This window comes from Oncorhynchus nerka, linkage group LG9b (assembly GCF_034236695.1).
Source record: "Oncorhynchus nerka isolate Pitt River linkage group LG9b, Oner_Uvic_2.0, whole genome shotgun sequence".
Classification (NCBI taxonomy): domain Eukaryota; kingdom Metazoa; phylum Chordata; class Actinopteri; order Salmoniformes; family Salmonidae; genus Oncorhynchus; species Oncorhynchus nerka.
Window position 1 is genome coordinate 48603234 of NC_088424.1, and position 17253 is coordinate 48620486.

General features: G+C 42.2%; 1 protein-coding gene across 1 annotated transcript; it reads left to right on the forward strand.

Moving 5' to 3' along the window:
* Positions 1 to 14041: 14041 nt before the first annotated feature.
* On the forward strand, positions 14042 to 16726 carry LOC135565729 (receptor-type tyrosine-protein phosphatase mu-like). Its single transcript, XM_065013641.1, has 3 exons — positions 14042 to 14132; positions 15698 to 15810; positions 16535 to 16726. The coding sequence occupies exons 1-3, from the start codon at positions 14042 to 14044 to the stop codon at positions 16724 to 16726; spliced, it is 396 nt and encodes a 131-aa protein (XP_064869713.1).
* Positions 16727 to 17253: the final 527 nt, after the last annotated feature.

Genomic DNA, 17253 nt, shown 5'->3' on the forward strand with positions numbered 1-17253 from the left:
TGACACCACAACAGAGCAACCTTTTGCATCTTAACAAGAGATTGTCAGCGATTCAGTGGATGTTGTTACAGAATGGAGGACTGGGTAACTAACAGAACGGAGGACTGGGTAACTAACAGAATGGAGGACTGGGTAACTAACAGAATGGAGGACTGGGTAACTAACAGAATGGAGGACTGGGTAACTAACAGAATGGAGGACTGGGTAACTAACAGAATGGAGGACTGGGTAACTAACAGAATGGAGGACTGGGTAACTAACAGAATGGAGGACTGGGTAACTAACAGAACGGAGGACTTGGTAACTAACAGAACGGAGGACTGGGTAACTAACAGAATGGAGGACAGGGTAACTAACAGAACGGAGGACTGGGTAACTAACAGAATGGAGGACTGTGTAACTAACAGAACGGAGGACTTGGTAACTAACAGAACGGAGGACTGGGTAACTAACAGAACGGAGGACTGGGTAACTAACAGAATGGAGGACTGGGTAACTAACAGAATGGAGGACTGGGTAACTAACAGAATGGAGGACTTGGTAACTAACAGAATGTTGTTACAGAATGGAGGACTGGGTAACTAACAGAATGGAGGACTGGGTAACTAACAGAATGGAGGACTGGGTAACTAACAGAATGGAGGACTGGGTAACTAACAGAATGGAGGACTGGGTAACTAACAGAATGGAGGACTGGGTAACTAACAGAACGGAGGACTGGGTAACTAACAGAATGGAGGACTGGGTAACTAACAGAATGGAGGACTTGGTAACTAACAGAACGGAGGACTGGGTAACTAACAGAATGTTGTTACAGAATGGAGGACTGGGTAACTAACAGAATGGAGGACTGGGTAACTGACAGGCAGGTCAACAGTACTTCCTACTGCCTCCAAGATAAGAACCATACTGGGTGGATACTATCAGCTTCTTCTCAGTGACTGCCAGCACAACAGAGTGGCAACAGCCTTTTGTTTTATATCTGTGGAATACGGTGGATGGGAAGGGAGTGTGTGTGTGTGTGTTCATACGTTCCTGGCAGGTGCTGTGGTATTTAGAGGACAGCTGTCGCCGTGCCGGCTGGCTGCCTGGTCAACATCACCGTGGCAACAGCTGCTCGCTGACCCTGGCGTATGGGGATGTCCGCTCTTATATGGCACACACACACACACACACACACACACACACACACACACACACACACACACACACACACACACACACACACACACACACACACACACACACACACACACACACACACACACACACACACACACACACACTAACATACACACACACACATACACACTAACACACACACATACACACCCTGGTGTATAGTAGTGCATTCTCAGCTGCGTCCTATCCCTCTTTCTGGGCAGCCAACTGGGGTTCAATTTTACCCCTTCGATGTTGTCTCTAAACCTTCTGAGGATTAAACTGCTGACAAACTGAGCTATTAACATCTTTACAGTTCCACAGCCTCTTAACAGTTCTAGAACCCATCTTTATAGTTCCACAGCCTCTTAATAGTTCTATAACTCATATTTACAGTTCCACTGCCTGTCTTTACTGTTCTAGAACCCATATTTACAGTTACACTGCCTATCTTAACTGTTCTAGAACCCATATTTACAGTTCCACAGCCTCTTAACAGTTCTAGAACCCATCTTTACAGTTCCACAACCTCTTAATAGTTCTATAACCCATCTTTACAGTTCTATAACCCATCTTTACAGTTCTAGAACACATCTTTACAGTTCCACAGCCTCTTAACAGTTCTAGAACCCATCTTTACAGTTCCACAGCCTCTTCACAGTTCCATAACTCATATTTACAGTTCCACTGCCTATCTTAACCGTTCTAGAACTCATATTTACAGTTCCACAACCTCTTAATAGTTCAAGAACCCATATTTACAGTTCCACAGCCTCTTAACAGTTCTAGAACCCTTCTTTACAGTTCCACAGCCTCTCAACAGTTCTAGAATCCATCTTTATAGTTCCACAGCCTCTTAACAGTTCTAGAACCCATCTTTATAGTTCCACAGCCTCTTAACAGTTCTAGAACCCATCTTTACAGTTCCACAGCCTCTTAACAGTTCTAGAACCCATCTTTACAGTTCCACAACCTCTTAATAGTTCTATAACCCATCTTTACAGTTCTAGAACACATCTTTACAGTTCTAGAACACATCTTTACAGTTCCACAACTTCTTAATAGTTCTAGAACCCATCTTAACAGTTCTAGAACCCATCTTTACAGTTCTAGAACACATCTTTACAGTTCCACAGCCTCTTAACAGTTCTAGAACCCATCTTTACAGTTCCACAGCCTCTTAACAGTTCTATAACTCATATTTACAGTTCCACTGCCTATCTTAACCGTTCTAGAACTCATATTTACAGTTCCACAACCTCTTAATAGTTCTAGAACCCATATTTACAGTTCCACAGCCTCTTAATAGTTCTAGAACCCATCTTTACAGTTCCACAACCTCTTAATAGTTATATAACCCATCTTTACAGTTCTAGAACACATCTTTACAGTTCCACAACTTCTTAATAGTTATATAACCCATCTTAACAGTTCTAGAACCCATCTTTACAGTTCTAGAACACATCTTTACAGTTCCACAGCCTCTTAACAGTTCTATAACCCATCTTTACAGTTCTAGAACACATCTTCACAGTTCTAGAACCCATCTTTACAGTTCCACGGCCTCTTAACAGTTCTAGAACCCATCTTAACAGTTCTAGAACACATCTTCACAGTTCTAGAACCCATCTTTACAGTTCCACAGCCTCTTAACAGTTCTAGAACCCATCTTTACAGTTCCACAACCTCTTAATAGTTCTAGAACCCATCTTTACAGTTCTATAACCCATCTTTACAGTTCTAGAACACATCTTTACAGTTCCACAGCCTCTTAACAGTTCTAGAACCCATCTTTACAGTTCCACAGCCTCTTAACAGTTCCATAACTCATATTTACAGTTCCACTGCCTATCTTAACCGTTCTAGAACTCATATTTACAGTTCCACAACCTCTTAATAGTTCAAGAACCCATATTTACAGTTCCACAGCCTCTTAACAGTTCTAGAACCCATCTTTACAGTTCCACTGCCTGTCTTTACTGTTCTAGAACCCATATTTACAGTTCCACAGCCTCTTAACAGTTCTAGAACCCATCTTTACAGTTCCACAGCCTCTTAACAGTTCTAGAACCCATCTTTACAGTTCCACAACCTCTTAATAGTTCTAGAACCCATCTTTACAGTTCTATAACCCATCTTTACAGTTCTAGAACACATCTTTACAGTTCCACAGCCTCTTAACAGTTCTAGAACCCATCTTTACAGTTCCACAGCCTCTTAACAGTTCCATAACTCATATTTACAGTTCCACTGCCTATCTTAACCGTTCTAGAACTCATATTTACAGTTCCACAACCTCTTAATAGTTCTAGAACCCATATTTACAGTTCCACAGCCTCTTAATAGTTCTAGAACCCATCTTTACAGTTCCACAACCTCTTAATAGTTATATAACCCATCTTTACAGTTCTAGAACACATCTTTACAGTTCCACAACTTCTTAATAGTTATATAACCCATCTTAACAATTCTAGAACCCATCTTTACAGTTCTAGAACACATCTTTACAGTTCCACAGCCTCTTAACAGTTCTATAACCCATCTTTACAGTTCTAGAACACATCTTCACAGTTCTAGAACCCATCTTTACAGTTCCACGGCCTCTTAACAGTTCTAGAACCCATCTTAACAGTTCTAGAACACATCTTCACAGTTCTAGAACCCATCTTTACAGTTCCACAGCCTCTTAACAGTTCTAGAACCCATCTTTACAGTTCCACAACCTCTTAATAGTTCTAGAACCCATCTTTACAGTTCTATAACCCATCTTTACAGTTCTAGAACACATCTTTACAGTTCCACAGCCTCTTAACAGTTCTAGAACCCATCTTTACAGTTCCACAGCCTCTTAACAGTTCCATAACTCATATTTACAGTTCCACTGCCTATCTTAACAGTTCTAGAACTCATATTTACAGTTCCACAACCTCTTAATAGTTCAAGAACCCATATTTACAGTTCCACAGCCTCTTAACAGTTCTAGAACCCATCTTTACAGTTCCACTGCCTGTCTTTACTGTTCTAGAACCCATATTTACAGTTCCACAGCCTCTTAACAGTTCTAGAACCCATCTTTACAGTTCCACAGCCTCTTAACAGTTCTAGAACCCATCTTTACAGTTCCACAACCTCTTAATAGTTCTAGAACCCATCTTTACAGTTCTATAACCCATCTTTACAGTTCTAGAACACATCTTTACAGTTCCACAGCCTCTTAACAGTTCTAGAACCCATCTTTACAGTTCCACAGCCTCTTAACAGTTCCATAACTCATATTTACAGTTCCACTGCCTATCTTAACCGTTCTAGAACTCATATTTACAGTTCCACAACCTCTTAATAGTTCAAGAACCCATATTTACAGTTCCACAGCCTCTTAACAGTTCTAGAACCCATCTTTATAGTTCCACAGCCTCTTAACAGTTCTAGAACCCATCTTTATAGTTCCACAGCCTCTTAACAGTTCTAGAACCCATCTTTACAGTTCCACAGCCTCTTAACAGTTCTAGAACCCATCTTTACAGTTCCACAACCTCTTAATAGTTCTATAACCCATCTTTACAGTTCTAGAACACATCTTTACAGTTCTAGAACACATCTTTACAGTTCCACAACTTCTTAATAGTTATATAACCCATCTTAACAATTCTAGCACCCATCTTTACAGTTCTAGAACACATCTTTACAGTTCCACAGCCTCTTAACAGTTCTATAACCCATCTTTACAGTTCTAGAACACATCTTCACAGTTCTAGAACCCATCTTTACAGTTCCACGGCCTCTTAACAGTTCTAGAACCCATCTTAACAGTTCTAGATCCCATCTTTACAGTTCCACAACCTCTTAACAGTTATAGAACCCATCTTTACAGTTCCACAACCTCTTAACAGTTATAGAACCCATCTTAACAGTTCCACCACCTCTTAATAGTTCTATATCCATCTTAACAGTTCTAGAACCCATCTTAACAGTTCTAGAACCCATCTTTACAGTTCCACAGCCTCTTAACAGTTCTAGAACCCATCTTTACAGTTCCACAACCTCTTAATAGTTCTATAACCCATCTTTACAGTTCTATAACCCATCTTTACAGTTCTAGAACACATCTTTACAGTTCCACAGCCTCTTAACAGTTCTATAACCCATCTTAACAGTTCAGCCACCTCTTAATAGTTCTATAATCCATCTTAACTGTTCTAGAACCCACCTTTACAGTTCCACAACCTCTTAATAGTTATATAACCCATCTTTACAGTTTCACAACCTCTTAATAGTTCTATAACCTATCTTTACAGTTCTAGAACCCATCTTTACAGTTCCACAACTTCTTAATAGTTCTATAACCCATCTTAATAGGTCTAGAACCCATCTTTACAGTTCCACAACCTCTTAATAGTTCTAGAACACATCTTTACAGTTCTAGAACCCATCTTTACAGTTCCACAACCTCTTAACAGTTCTAGAACCCATCTTTAGGATTCCAGAACCCAACGTGCCTGTTTCACACAGCTGAAATTCCTTATTAGCGCTCCTATTGTGTTTGGAGTTGAAGTTTTTTCTAAAGATTTAGCCGATATAAGGATGATTTGATACGTGCTGCTGTCTCTTTTCTTTGCCTCATCATTTGATGTTTTCAGTAGTAGTATTGGTTGATGTATTAGTCAACCTTTTTTTTTTTGAATTGAAATGAACACAAAAGGTCAGTGAACAATAAAGAGTAAAGTGACAATAATGAACTACACTTTCAGTAAAATGGGTGACTGGTAGGACCAGTAACTATGGTAACAGTATGTTTAAAACTCTGACATACATGAGGTGTTTTATAGAGGGCTGTAGGGCATAACTGCTACTGTATATACAGGCCTACAGGGTCCGGTAACTATAGTAACAGTATGTTTAAAACCATGACATACATTAAGTGTTTTATAGAGGGCTGTAGGGCATAAATCGAGTCCCAAATGGCACCCTATTCCCTATATAGTGCACTACTTTTGACCAGGACCCATACAGTTCTGGTGCCATTTTGACTCAACCTAGTTGTGTTGTATTATCCTGGATTTCTTCACTGACCCATTGACACCGACAAGACAACACTGATGGATGGATAGAATCCACAAGACAACACTGATGGATGGATAGAATCCACAAGACAACACTGATGGATGGATAGAATCCACAAGACAAAACTGATGGATGGATAGAATCCACAAGACAACACTGATGGATGGATAGAATCCACAAGACAACACTGATGGATGGATAGAATCCACATGACAACACTGATGGATGGATAGAATCCACATGACAACACGGATGGATGGATAGAATCCACAAGACAACACTGATGGATGGATAGAATCCACAAGACAACACTGATGGATGGATAGAATCCACAAGACAACACTGATGGATGGAGAGAATCCACATGACAACACTGATGGATGGATAGAATCCACATGACAACACTGATGGATGGATAGAATCCACAAGACAACACTGATGGATGGATAGAATCCACAAGACAACACTGATGGATGGATAGAATCCACAAGACAACACTGATGGATGGATAGAATCCACAAGACAACACTGATGGATGGATAGAATCCACAAGACAACACTGATGGATGGATAGAATCCACAAGACAACACTGATGGATGGATAGAATCCACAAGATGCTTCAGGACTTACGGCAGGTGGCTCATATCTCTTTTCCTGACTAGTTAACAGAGTGACACAGAAAGCACTCACCGTTTCATAGAGTTTCCCCCTAACAGGGCTTGGTCCATGTTAACAAGCCTGTACATGGTACCTATAGCTGGTAATGACTAATTGGCCCTGTGATTGTTTGTGACAGAGTGACTGTGATTCACCATGTATGAACACTGTGGTGTCCTCGCTCATAGCAGGTGTTCTGGAATATACCTGTGGGGGTGGTGTTGATTAGCCGTTGGTGTCCTCGCTCACAGCAGGTGTCCTGGACTATACCTGATTGGCTCGGTGACTGACGGGCTGGTTATTTATATAGTCTTAATTAACAATACACAGACATTATAACAGACATTATAACAGGCATTATAACAGACATTATAACAGACATTATAACAGGCATTATAACAGGCACTATAACAGGCATTATAACATACATTATAACAGACATTATAACAGGCATTATAACAGACATTATAACAGGCATTATAACAGACATTATAACAGACATTATAACAGACATTATAACAGGCATTATAACAGGCACTATAACAGGCATTATAACATACATTATAACAGGCATTATAACAGGCACTATAACAGACATTATAACAGACATTATAACAGGCATTATAACAGGCATTATAACAGACATTATAACAGGCATTATAACAGACATTATAACAGACATTATAACAGGCATTATAACAGGCACTATAACAGGCATTATAACAGGCATTATAACAGGCACTATAACAGGCACTATAACAGGCATTATAACAGGCATTATAACAGGCATTATAACAGACATTATAACAGACATTATAACAGGCATTATAACAGGCACTATAACAGGCATTATAACAGGCATTATAACAGGCATTATAACAGACATTATAACATACATTATAACAGGCATTATAACAGACATTATAACAGACATTATAACAGACATTATAACAGACATTATAACAGGCATTATAACATACATTATAACATACATTATAACAGGCATTATAACAGACATTATAACAGACATAACAGGCATTATAACAGACATTATAACAGACATTATAACAGACATTATAACAGGCATTATAACAGGCATTATAACAGACATTATAACAGACATTATAACATACATTATAACAGACATTATAACAGACATAACAGGCATTATAACAGGCATTATAACAGACATTATAACAGGCATTATAACAGACATTATAACAGACATAACAGGCATTATAACAGACATTATAACAGACATTATAGCAGACATTATAACAGACATTATAACAGACATAACAGGCATTATAACAGACATTATAACAGACATTATAACAGACATAACAGGCATTATAACAGACATTATAACAGACATTATAACAGGCATTATAACAGGCATTATAACATACATTATAACATACATTATAACAGGCATTATAACAGACATTATAACAGGCATTATAACAAACATTATAACAGACATTATAACAGACATAACAGACATTATAACAGACATTATAACAGACATTATAACAGGCATTATAACAGGCATTATAACATACATTATAACAGGCATTATAACAGACATTATAACAGGCATTATAACAGACATTATAACAGACATTATAACAGACATAACAGGCATTATAACAGACATTATAACAGACATAACAGGCATTATAACAGGCATTATAACAGACATAACAGGCATTATAACAGACATTATAACAGACATAACAGACATTATAACAGACATTATAACAGGCATTATAACAGACATTATAACAGACATAACAGGCATTACAACAGGCATTATAACAGGCAATATAACAGGCATTGTAACAGACATTATAACAGACATAACAGGCATTATAACAGGCATTATAACAGACATTATAACAGACATAACAGGCATTATAACAGACATTATAACAGACATAACAGGCATTATAACAGGCATTATAACAGGCATTATAACAGACATTATAACAGGCATTATAACAGACATTATAACAGACATAACAGGCATTATAACAGGCATTATAACAGACATTATAACAGACATTATAACAGGCATTATAACAGGCATTATAACAGACATTATAACAGACATTATAACAGGCATTATAGCAGGCATTATAACACGGTTAATATAATAGAAAAGTGTTTGTTCTTTCTTCCAGGTAGCCTTTATAAATACTACCGGACTAAATGATTCATATGTCCATGCTAATCCAGAGTTAACTCATTATAACAGGCATTATAACAGACACTATAAATGATTCATATGTCCATGCCAATCCAGAGTTAACTCATTATAACAGGCATTATAACAGACACTATAAATGATTCATATGTCCATGCCAATCCAGAGTTAACTCTGGAAAACAGTCTACAGCTCAGTCTACAACGGGCTTAAATGTTCCATGTTAAAATGTAATCTTCAGATTAAAATATAAAATCAATACTGGAAATTATACTTCAAACTCATTACCTAAACACATCATGGACTTAATCAACACAACAACCCCCTTTTAATTAAAATGAACCATATGTCGTCTGGTTGGCATAAATCTCCCTTAAACAGATAGCTGATTTACCCCCAATATCTCAGGGGGGGGGGCTATTCCTATTGAATAAACAACACGTTAAGTTTCATCCGAGACCCCCCACCATTCCCAGTGCCCTCTTCTCCCCTCGGTGGCTTACACCACCAGCCTGGTTCAGTGTGTGAGCATCTGAGAGACTGAGGGGAGAAGCGTGTGGATTAGCTGGTTCGTTTGAGGTGATGTTTGACTCGCAGGGTGGAAGCCTGGTGGAATCTGGGGATTACATGGGGGATACAGACCTAGTGGCCCAGGTCAGAGTGGGACGACCATCTGTAAGATAAGGACCAGTCACCATTACTCACGGTCTCTCTGTTACCCGGTCACTAACACTCCAGAGTAGTGGACTACATGGGTAGAGTAGTGGGTAGAGTAGTGGACTACATGGGTAGAGTAGTGGGTAGAGTAGTGGACTACATGGGTAGAGTAGTGGACTACATGGGTAGAGTAGTGGGTAGAGTAGTGAACTACATGGGTAGAGTCGTGTGTCAGAAAGCATCATTTTGCACTGAGCCCTTCCTCTTAAGTAATATGTCTGGAAGTCTCTCCATGACAACCCCATACAGTAGTGGGTAGAGTAGTGAACTACATGGGTAGAGTAGTGGGTAGAGTAGTGAACTACATGGGTAGAGTAGTGAACTACATGGGTAGAGTAGTGAACTACATGGGTAGAGTAGTGGGTAGAGTAGTGAACTACATGGGTAGAGTAGTGGGTAGAGTAGTGCACTACATGGGTAGAGTAGTGGACTACATGGGTAGAGTAGTGGACTACATGGGTAGAGTAGTGAACTACGTGGGTAGAGTAGTGAACTACATGGGTAGAGTAGTGCACTACATGGGTAGAGTAGTGAACTACATGGGTAGAGTAGTGAACTACATGGGTAGAGTAGTGCACTACATGGGTAGAGTAGTGAACTACATGGGTAGAATAGTGGGTAGAGTAGTGAACTACATGGGTAGAGTAGTGAACTACATGGGTAGAGTAGTGGACTACATGGGTAGAGTAGTGAACTACATGGGTAGAGTAGTGAACTACATGGGTAGAGTAGTGAACTACATGGGTAGAGTAGTGGACTACATGGGTAGAGTAGTGGGTAGAGTAGTGAACTACATGGGTAGAGTAGTGGGTAGAGTAGTGAACTACATGGGTAGAGTAGTGGGTAGAGTAGTGAACTACATGGGTAGAGTAGGGGGTAGAGTAGTGAACTACATGGGTAGAGTAGTGGACTACATGGGTAGAGTAGTGGGTAGAGTAGTGGACTACATGGGTAGAGTAGTGGGTAGAGTAGTGAACTACATGGGTAGAGTAGTGGACTACATGGTTAGAGTAGTGGGTAGAGTAGTGGGTAGAGTAGTGGACTACATGGGTAGAGTAGTGAACTACATGGGTAGAGTAGTGGGTAGAGTAGTGAACTACATGGGTAGAGTAGTGGGTAGAGTAGTGAACTACATGGGTAGAGTAGTGAACTACATGGGTAGAGTAGTGAACTACATGGGTAGAAAGCATCATTTTGTGGCCCTTCCTCTTAAGTAATATGTCTGGAAGTAGACAACCCCATACACTACATGGGTAGAGTAGTGGGTACTACATGGGTAGAGTAGTGGACTACATGGGTAGAGTAGTGAACTACGGGTGGTAGTGGGTAGAGTAGTGAACTACATGGGTAGAGTAGTGCACTACATGGGTAGAGTAGTGAACTACATGGGTAGAGTAGTGAACTACATGGGTAGAGTAGTGCACTACATGGGTAGAGTAGTGAACTACATGGGTAGAATAGTGGGTAGAGTAGTGAACTACATGGGTAGAGTAGTGAACTACATGGGTAGAGTGGGTAGTGGACTACATGGGTAGAGTAGTGAACTCACATGGGTAGAGTAAGTGAACTACATGGGGTAGAGTAGTGAACTACATGGGTAGAGTCGTGTGTCAGAAAGCATCATTTTGCACTGGGTAGAGTCTCTCCAGACAACCCCATACAGTGGGGTAGAGTAGTGAACTACATGGGTAGAGTAGTGGGTAGAGTAGTGAACTACATGGGTAGAGTAGTGGGTAGAGTAGTGAACTACATGGGTAGAGTAGGGGGTAGAGTGGGTAGTGAACTACATGGGTAGAGTAGTGTGTCACATCATTTTGCACTGGCCCTTCCTCTTAGAGTCTGGAGTGGGTACAGTAGTAGTGGAACTACATGGGTAGAGTAGTGGGTAGAGTAGTGAACTACATGGGTAGAGTAGTGGACTACATGGTTAGAGTAGTGGGTAGAGTAGTGGGTAGAGTAGTGGACTACATGGGTAGAGTAGTGAACTACATGGGTAGAGTAGTGGGTAGAGTAGTGAACTACATGGGTAGAGTAGTGAACTACATGGGTAGAGTAGTGGGTAGAGTAGTGATCTACATGGGTAGAGTAGTGAACTACATGGGTAGAGTAGTGGGTAGAGTAGTGCACTACATGGGTAGAGTCGTGTGTCAGAAAGCATCATTTTGCACTGAGCCCTTCCTCTTAAGTAATATGTCTGGAAATCTCTCCATGACAACCCCATACAGCCCAGTGAAGCAGCTAATAGCATCAGTCTGTTACGTGTGTGTCTCATTAGAGCCAGTCAGACAGGCTGCTGGGACCAGGACCAGTGTTGAACGTGACAAAGGAAGATGCCTAAGCATTGCCCTGGTTTTGTACCATTGGCTGTTGAAAGAAACTTAGACAAAGGACTGTAATTATGAGACCAGATCATACGCCTTTGTATGTTATGGGATAGTGAATCATATAATTGTGTCCTGGAACTCCCTCCCAACTATTTTGGCAACAGACAACAACAGACACACAACTTTGAGATACAGAATGAGGAGTGACTCACTTTTCTGTGAATAGACAGAATTGATCTAGTTACTCTCACACGCACTCAACACGCACGCACGCACGCACGCACGCACACACACACACACACACACACACACACACACACACACACACACACACACACACACACACACACACACACACACACACACACACACACACTGACAGTCCGGCCTCACAGAGCACCTAATTTAACTTGTTAGGGCTCAGAGGGCAGCTCTATACATCACTGTTCTTGTAGACGGAGACACACACACGCACGAAAGCACGCACGCACGCACGCACGCACGCACGCACACACACACACACACACACACACACACACACACACACACACACACAGCTCTATACATCAGATGTCTCAGTGGAATTGAGTAAAACAGTAAATACAGTTAAACAGTAAAAAATATATAAATAAATAACTAAATACACTTTAAAATGACTAAAACCAAGTTGAAACGGTGTAGAAATTGTAATGGACATACACTCATACAGTTTCTTAACCATGTCCACTTCGCTAACAATCACCTACATTAAAGCTGGACAGTCAGTCCACTTCGCTAACAATCACCTACATTAAAGCTGGACAGTCAGTCCACTTCGCTAACAATCACCTACATTACAGCTGGACAGTCAGTCCACTTCGCTAACAATCACCTACATTACAGCTGGACAGTCAGTCCACTTCGCTAACAATCACCTACATTACAGCTGGACAGTCAGTCCACTTCGCTAACAATCACCTACATTACAGCTGGACAGTCAGTCTACTTCGCTAACAATCACCTACATTACAGCTGGACAGTCAGTCTACTTCGCTAACAATCACCTACATTACAGCTGGACAGTCAGGGAGCATTACATCTGGACAGTCAGGGAGCATTACAGCTGGACAGTCAGGGAGCATTACAGCTGGACAGTCAGGGAGCATTACAGCTGGACAGTCAGGGAGCATTACAGCTGGACAGTCAGGGAGCATTACAGCTGGACAGTCAGGGAGCATTACATCTGGACAGTCAGGGAGCATTACAGCTGGACAGTCAGGGAGCATTACAGCTGGACAGTCAGGGAGCATTACAGCTGGACAGTCAGGGAGCATTACAGCTGGACAGTCAGGGAGCATTACATCTGGACAGTCAGGGAGCATTACAGCTGGACAGTCAGGGAGCATTACAGCTGCACAGTCAGGGAGCATTACAGCTGGACAGTCAGGGAGCATTACAGCTGGACAGTCAGGGAGCATTAAAGCTGGACAGTCAGGTAGCATTACAGCTGGACAGTCAGGGAGCATTACAGCTGGACAGTCAGGGAGCATTACAGCTGGACAGTCAGGGAGCATTACAGCTGGACAGTCAGGGAGCATTACAGCTGGACAGTCAGGGAGCATTACAGCTGGACAGTCAGGGAGCATTACATCTGGACAGTCTGGGAGCATTACAGCTGGACAGTCAGGGAGCATTACAGCTGGACAGTCAGGGAGCATTACAGCTGGACAGTCAGGGAGCATTACAGCTGGACAGTCAGGGAGCATTACAGCTGGACAGTCAGGGAGTCAGGGAGCATTAAAGCTGGACAGTCAGGGAGCATTACAGCTGGACAGTCAGGGAGCATTACAGCTGGACAGTCAGCATGGAACATTCCCAAAACGATGGCTAGATGGCGAGGATGCAACCCCCCGGGGAAACATTTGTTTGGTACTCATGTGGAGACAGTCCGTACCCAAGACGGTCTGTACCCCAGACGGTCTGTACCCAAGACACTCTGTACCCAAGACGGTCTGTACCCAAGACGGTCTGTACCCAAGACACTCTGTACCCAAGACGGTCTGTACCCAAGACACTCTGTACCCAAGACGGTCTGTACCCAAGACACTCTGTACCCAATACACTCTATACCCAAGACAGTCTGTACCCAAGACACTTTGTACGCAAGACACGTTGTACGCAAGACAATTTGTACCCAAGACACTTTGTACCCAATACACTTTGTACCCAAGACACTGTACCCAAGAAAGTCTGTACCCAAGACAGTCTGTACCCAAGACAGTCTGTATCCAAGACAGTCTGTACCCAAGACAGTCTGTACCCAAGACAGTCTGTACCCAAGACAGTTTGTGCCAAAGACACTGTACCCACGACTTTGTTCCCAAGACAGTCTGTACCCAAGACACTTTGTACCCAATACACTTTGTACGCAAGACAGTATGTACCCAAGACACTTTGTACCCAAGACACTTTGTACCCAAGACACTGTACCCAAGACGGTCTGTATCCCAGACAGTCTGTACCCAAGACAGTCTGTACCCAAGACAGTCTTTACCCAAGACCGTCTGTACCCAAGACAGTTTGTGCCAAAGACACTGTACCCACGACTTTGTACCCAAGACAGTCTGTACCCAAGACACTTTGTACGCAAGACAGTCTGTACCCAAGACACTTTGTACCCAAGACACTTTGTACCCAAGACAATCTGTACCCAAGACACTTTGTACCCAAGACACTGTACCCAAGAAAGTCTGTACCCAAGACAGTCTGTATCCAAGACAGTCTGTACCCAATACACTCTGTACCCAAGACAGTCTGTACCCAAGACAGTCTGTACCCAAGAGACTTTACACCCAAGACACTGTACCCAAGACACATGTACTCAAGGGCAACAGCCCTACACATTTCTGAATCTACGTCTTTCAACCTAGTGTTGTGTTTTTCTGTGTTACTGTTTTTATCCATTGCCTGTAATTTTTCTACACTTATCTTATTGTAGTGAAAGAGAGTCACGTCTCTCTCCTCGTTTCTTCTTCTCTGTTCCACTATTACTATAAGTAGTGATTGCAGTGAAAGGGAGTCACGTCTCTCTCCTCGTTTCTTCTTCTCTGTTCCACTATTACTATAAGTAGTGATTGTAGTGAAAGGGAGTCACGTCTCTCTCCTCGTTTCTTCTTCTCTGTTCCACTATTACTATAAGTAGTGATTGTAGTGAAAGGGAGTCACGTCTCTCTCCTCGTTTCTTCATCTCTGTTCCACTATTACTATAAGTAGTGATTGCATTGAAAGGGAGTCACGTCTCTCTCCTCGTTTCTTCATCTCTGTTCCACTATTACTATAAGTAGTGATTGTAGTGAAAGGGAGTCACGTCTCTCTCCTCGTTTCTTCTTCTCTGTTCCACTATTACTATAAGTAGTGATTGCAGTGAAAGGGAGTCACGTCTCTCTCCTCGTTTCTTCATCTCTGTTCCACTATTACTATAAGTAGTGATTGTAGTGAAAGGGAGTCACGTCTCTCTCCTCGTTTCTTCTTCTCTGTTCCACTATTACTATAAGTATGAGTTATAGTTCTTCACTCTTCTTCTGACCCCAGAGCCTCCGGTGCCCATCGCTCCCCCGCAGCTGACAGCGGTCGGCGCCACCTACATGTGGATCCAACTCAACGCTAACTCCATCAACGGAGACGGGCCAATCATCGACCGAGAGGTATTTCTATTTACTGATGGGTTAATTGGTAGAAAACACATTGGCCACGTCCCAGAATGCACCTTCATTCTCTATATAGTGTACTACTCCAATATGTCTTCAGTCAGACGTCGCGGCACTATATGGAGTGCCGTAAGCGATCATCTGATGTGTCGTTCCACAACAGTGTTTATAGCAATGTTTTCCAATCCTGGTCCTGGGGAACCATAAGGGACGCCATTTTGTTTTTTGTTTTTTGCATGATTCCATTGATCAAATACTTGATGATGAGTGAATTAGTTAAATCAAAAGTGTATTATTGCCATGGTGGTAATAAGTAGAACTGTGAACCTCTTTGTGACCCCGGCACCTGGATTCAGTAGCCCTGGTGTATATACGGTAACTAACACCTGGATTCAGTAGCCCTGGTGTATATACGGTAACTAACACCTGGATTCAGTAGCCCTGGTGTATATACGGTAACTAACACCTGGATTCAGTAGCCCTGGTGTATATATGGTAACTAACACCTGGATTCAGTAGCCCTGGTGTATATACGGTAACTAACACCTGGATTCAGTAGCCCTGGTGTATATACGGTAACTAACACCTGGATTCAGTAGCCCTGGTGTATATACGGTAACTAACACCTGGATTCAGTAGCCCTGGTGTATATACGGTAACTAACACCTGGATTCAGTAGCCCTGGTGTATATTTGGTAACTATCTTCCAACCTTCACCCAGGTGGAGTACCGCACCGTGTCAGGGACCATGTATGACCTGCAGCCTGTGGACAAGACCACCCATAAGATAGGTCACCTGACACCCGACACAGACTATGAGATCAGTGTGCTGTTGACCAGGCCCCTGGATGGAGGGACTGGGGCCCCCGGGCCTCCTCTCAGGGCCAGGACCAAGTGTGCCGGTGAGTCCTGAAGAAAGTTATATACTAAACACACACACACACGTAACCTGTACTCCGTACCCCATAACCGGTATTCCGTACCACATTACCCGTACGCCATATCCGGTATCCCGTACCACGTTACCCGTACCCCATAACCGGTATGACGTACCACGTTATCCGTACCCCATAACCGGTATGACGTACCACGTTACCCGTACCCCATAACAGGTATGACGTACCACGTTACCCGTACCCCATAACCGGTAGTCTGTACCACGTAATCCGTACCCCATAACCGGTAGTCTGTACCACGTAACCCGTAACACGTACCCCATAACCGGTAGAGCGTACCACATAACCCGTAACCCGTACCCCATAACCGGTAACCCGTACCACATAACCGGTAGCCTGTACCACGTAATCCGTACCCCTAACTGGTAGTCTCTACCACGTAAACAGTACCCCATAACCGGTAGGCCGTACCCCATAACCCCTAATCCATACCACGTACCCTGTACCACTTTGTAACCCGTAACCAATAACCTGTAACCAATAA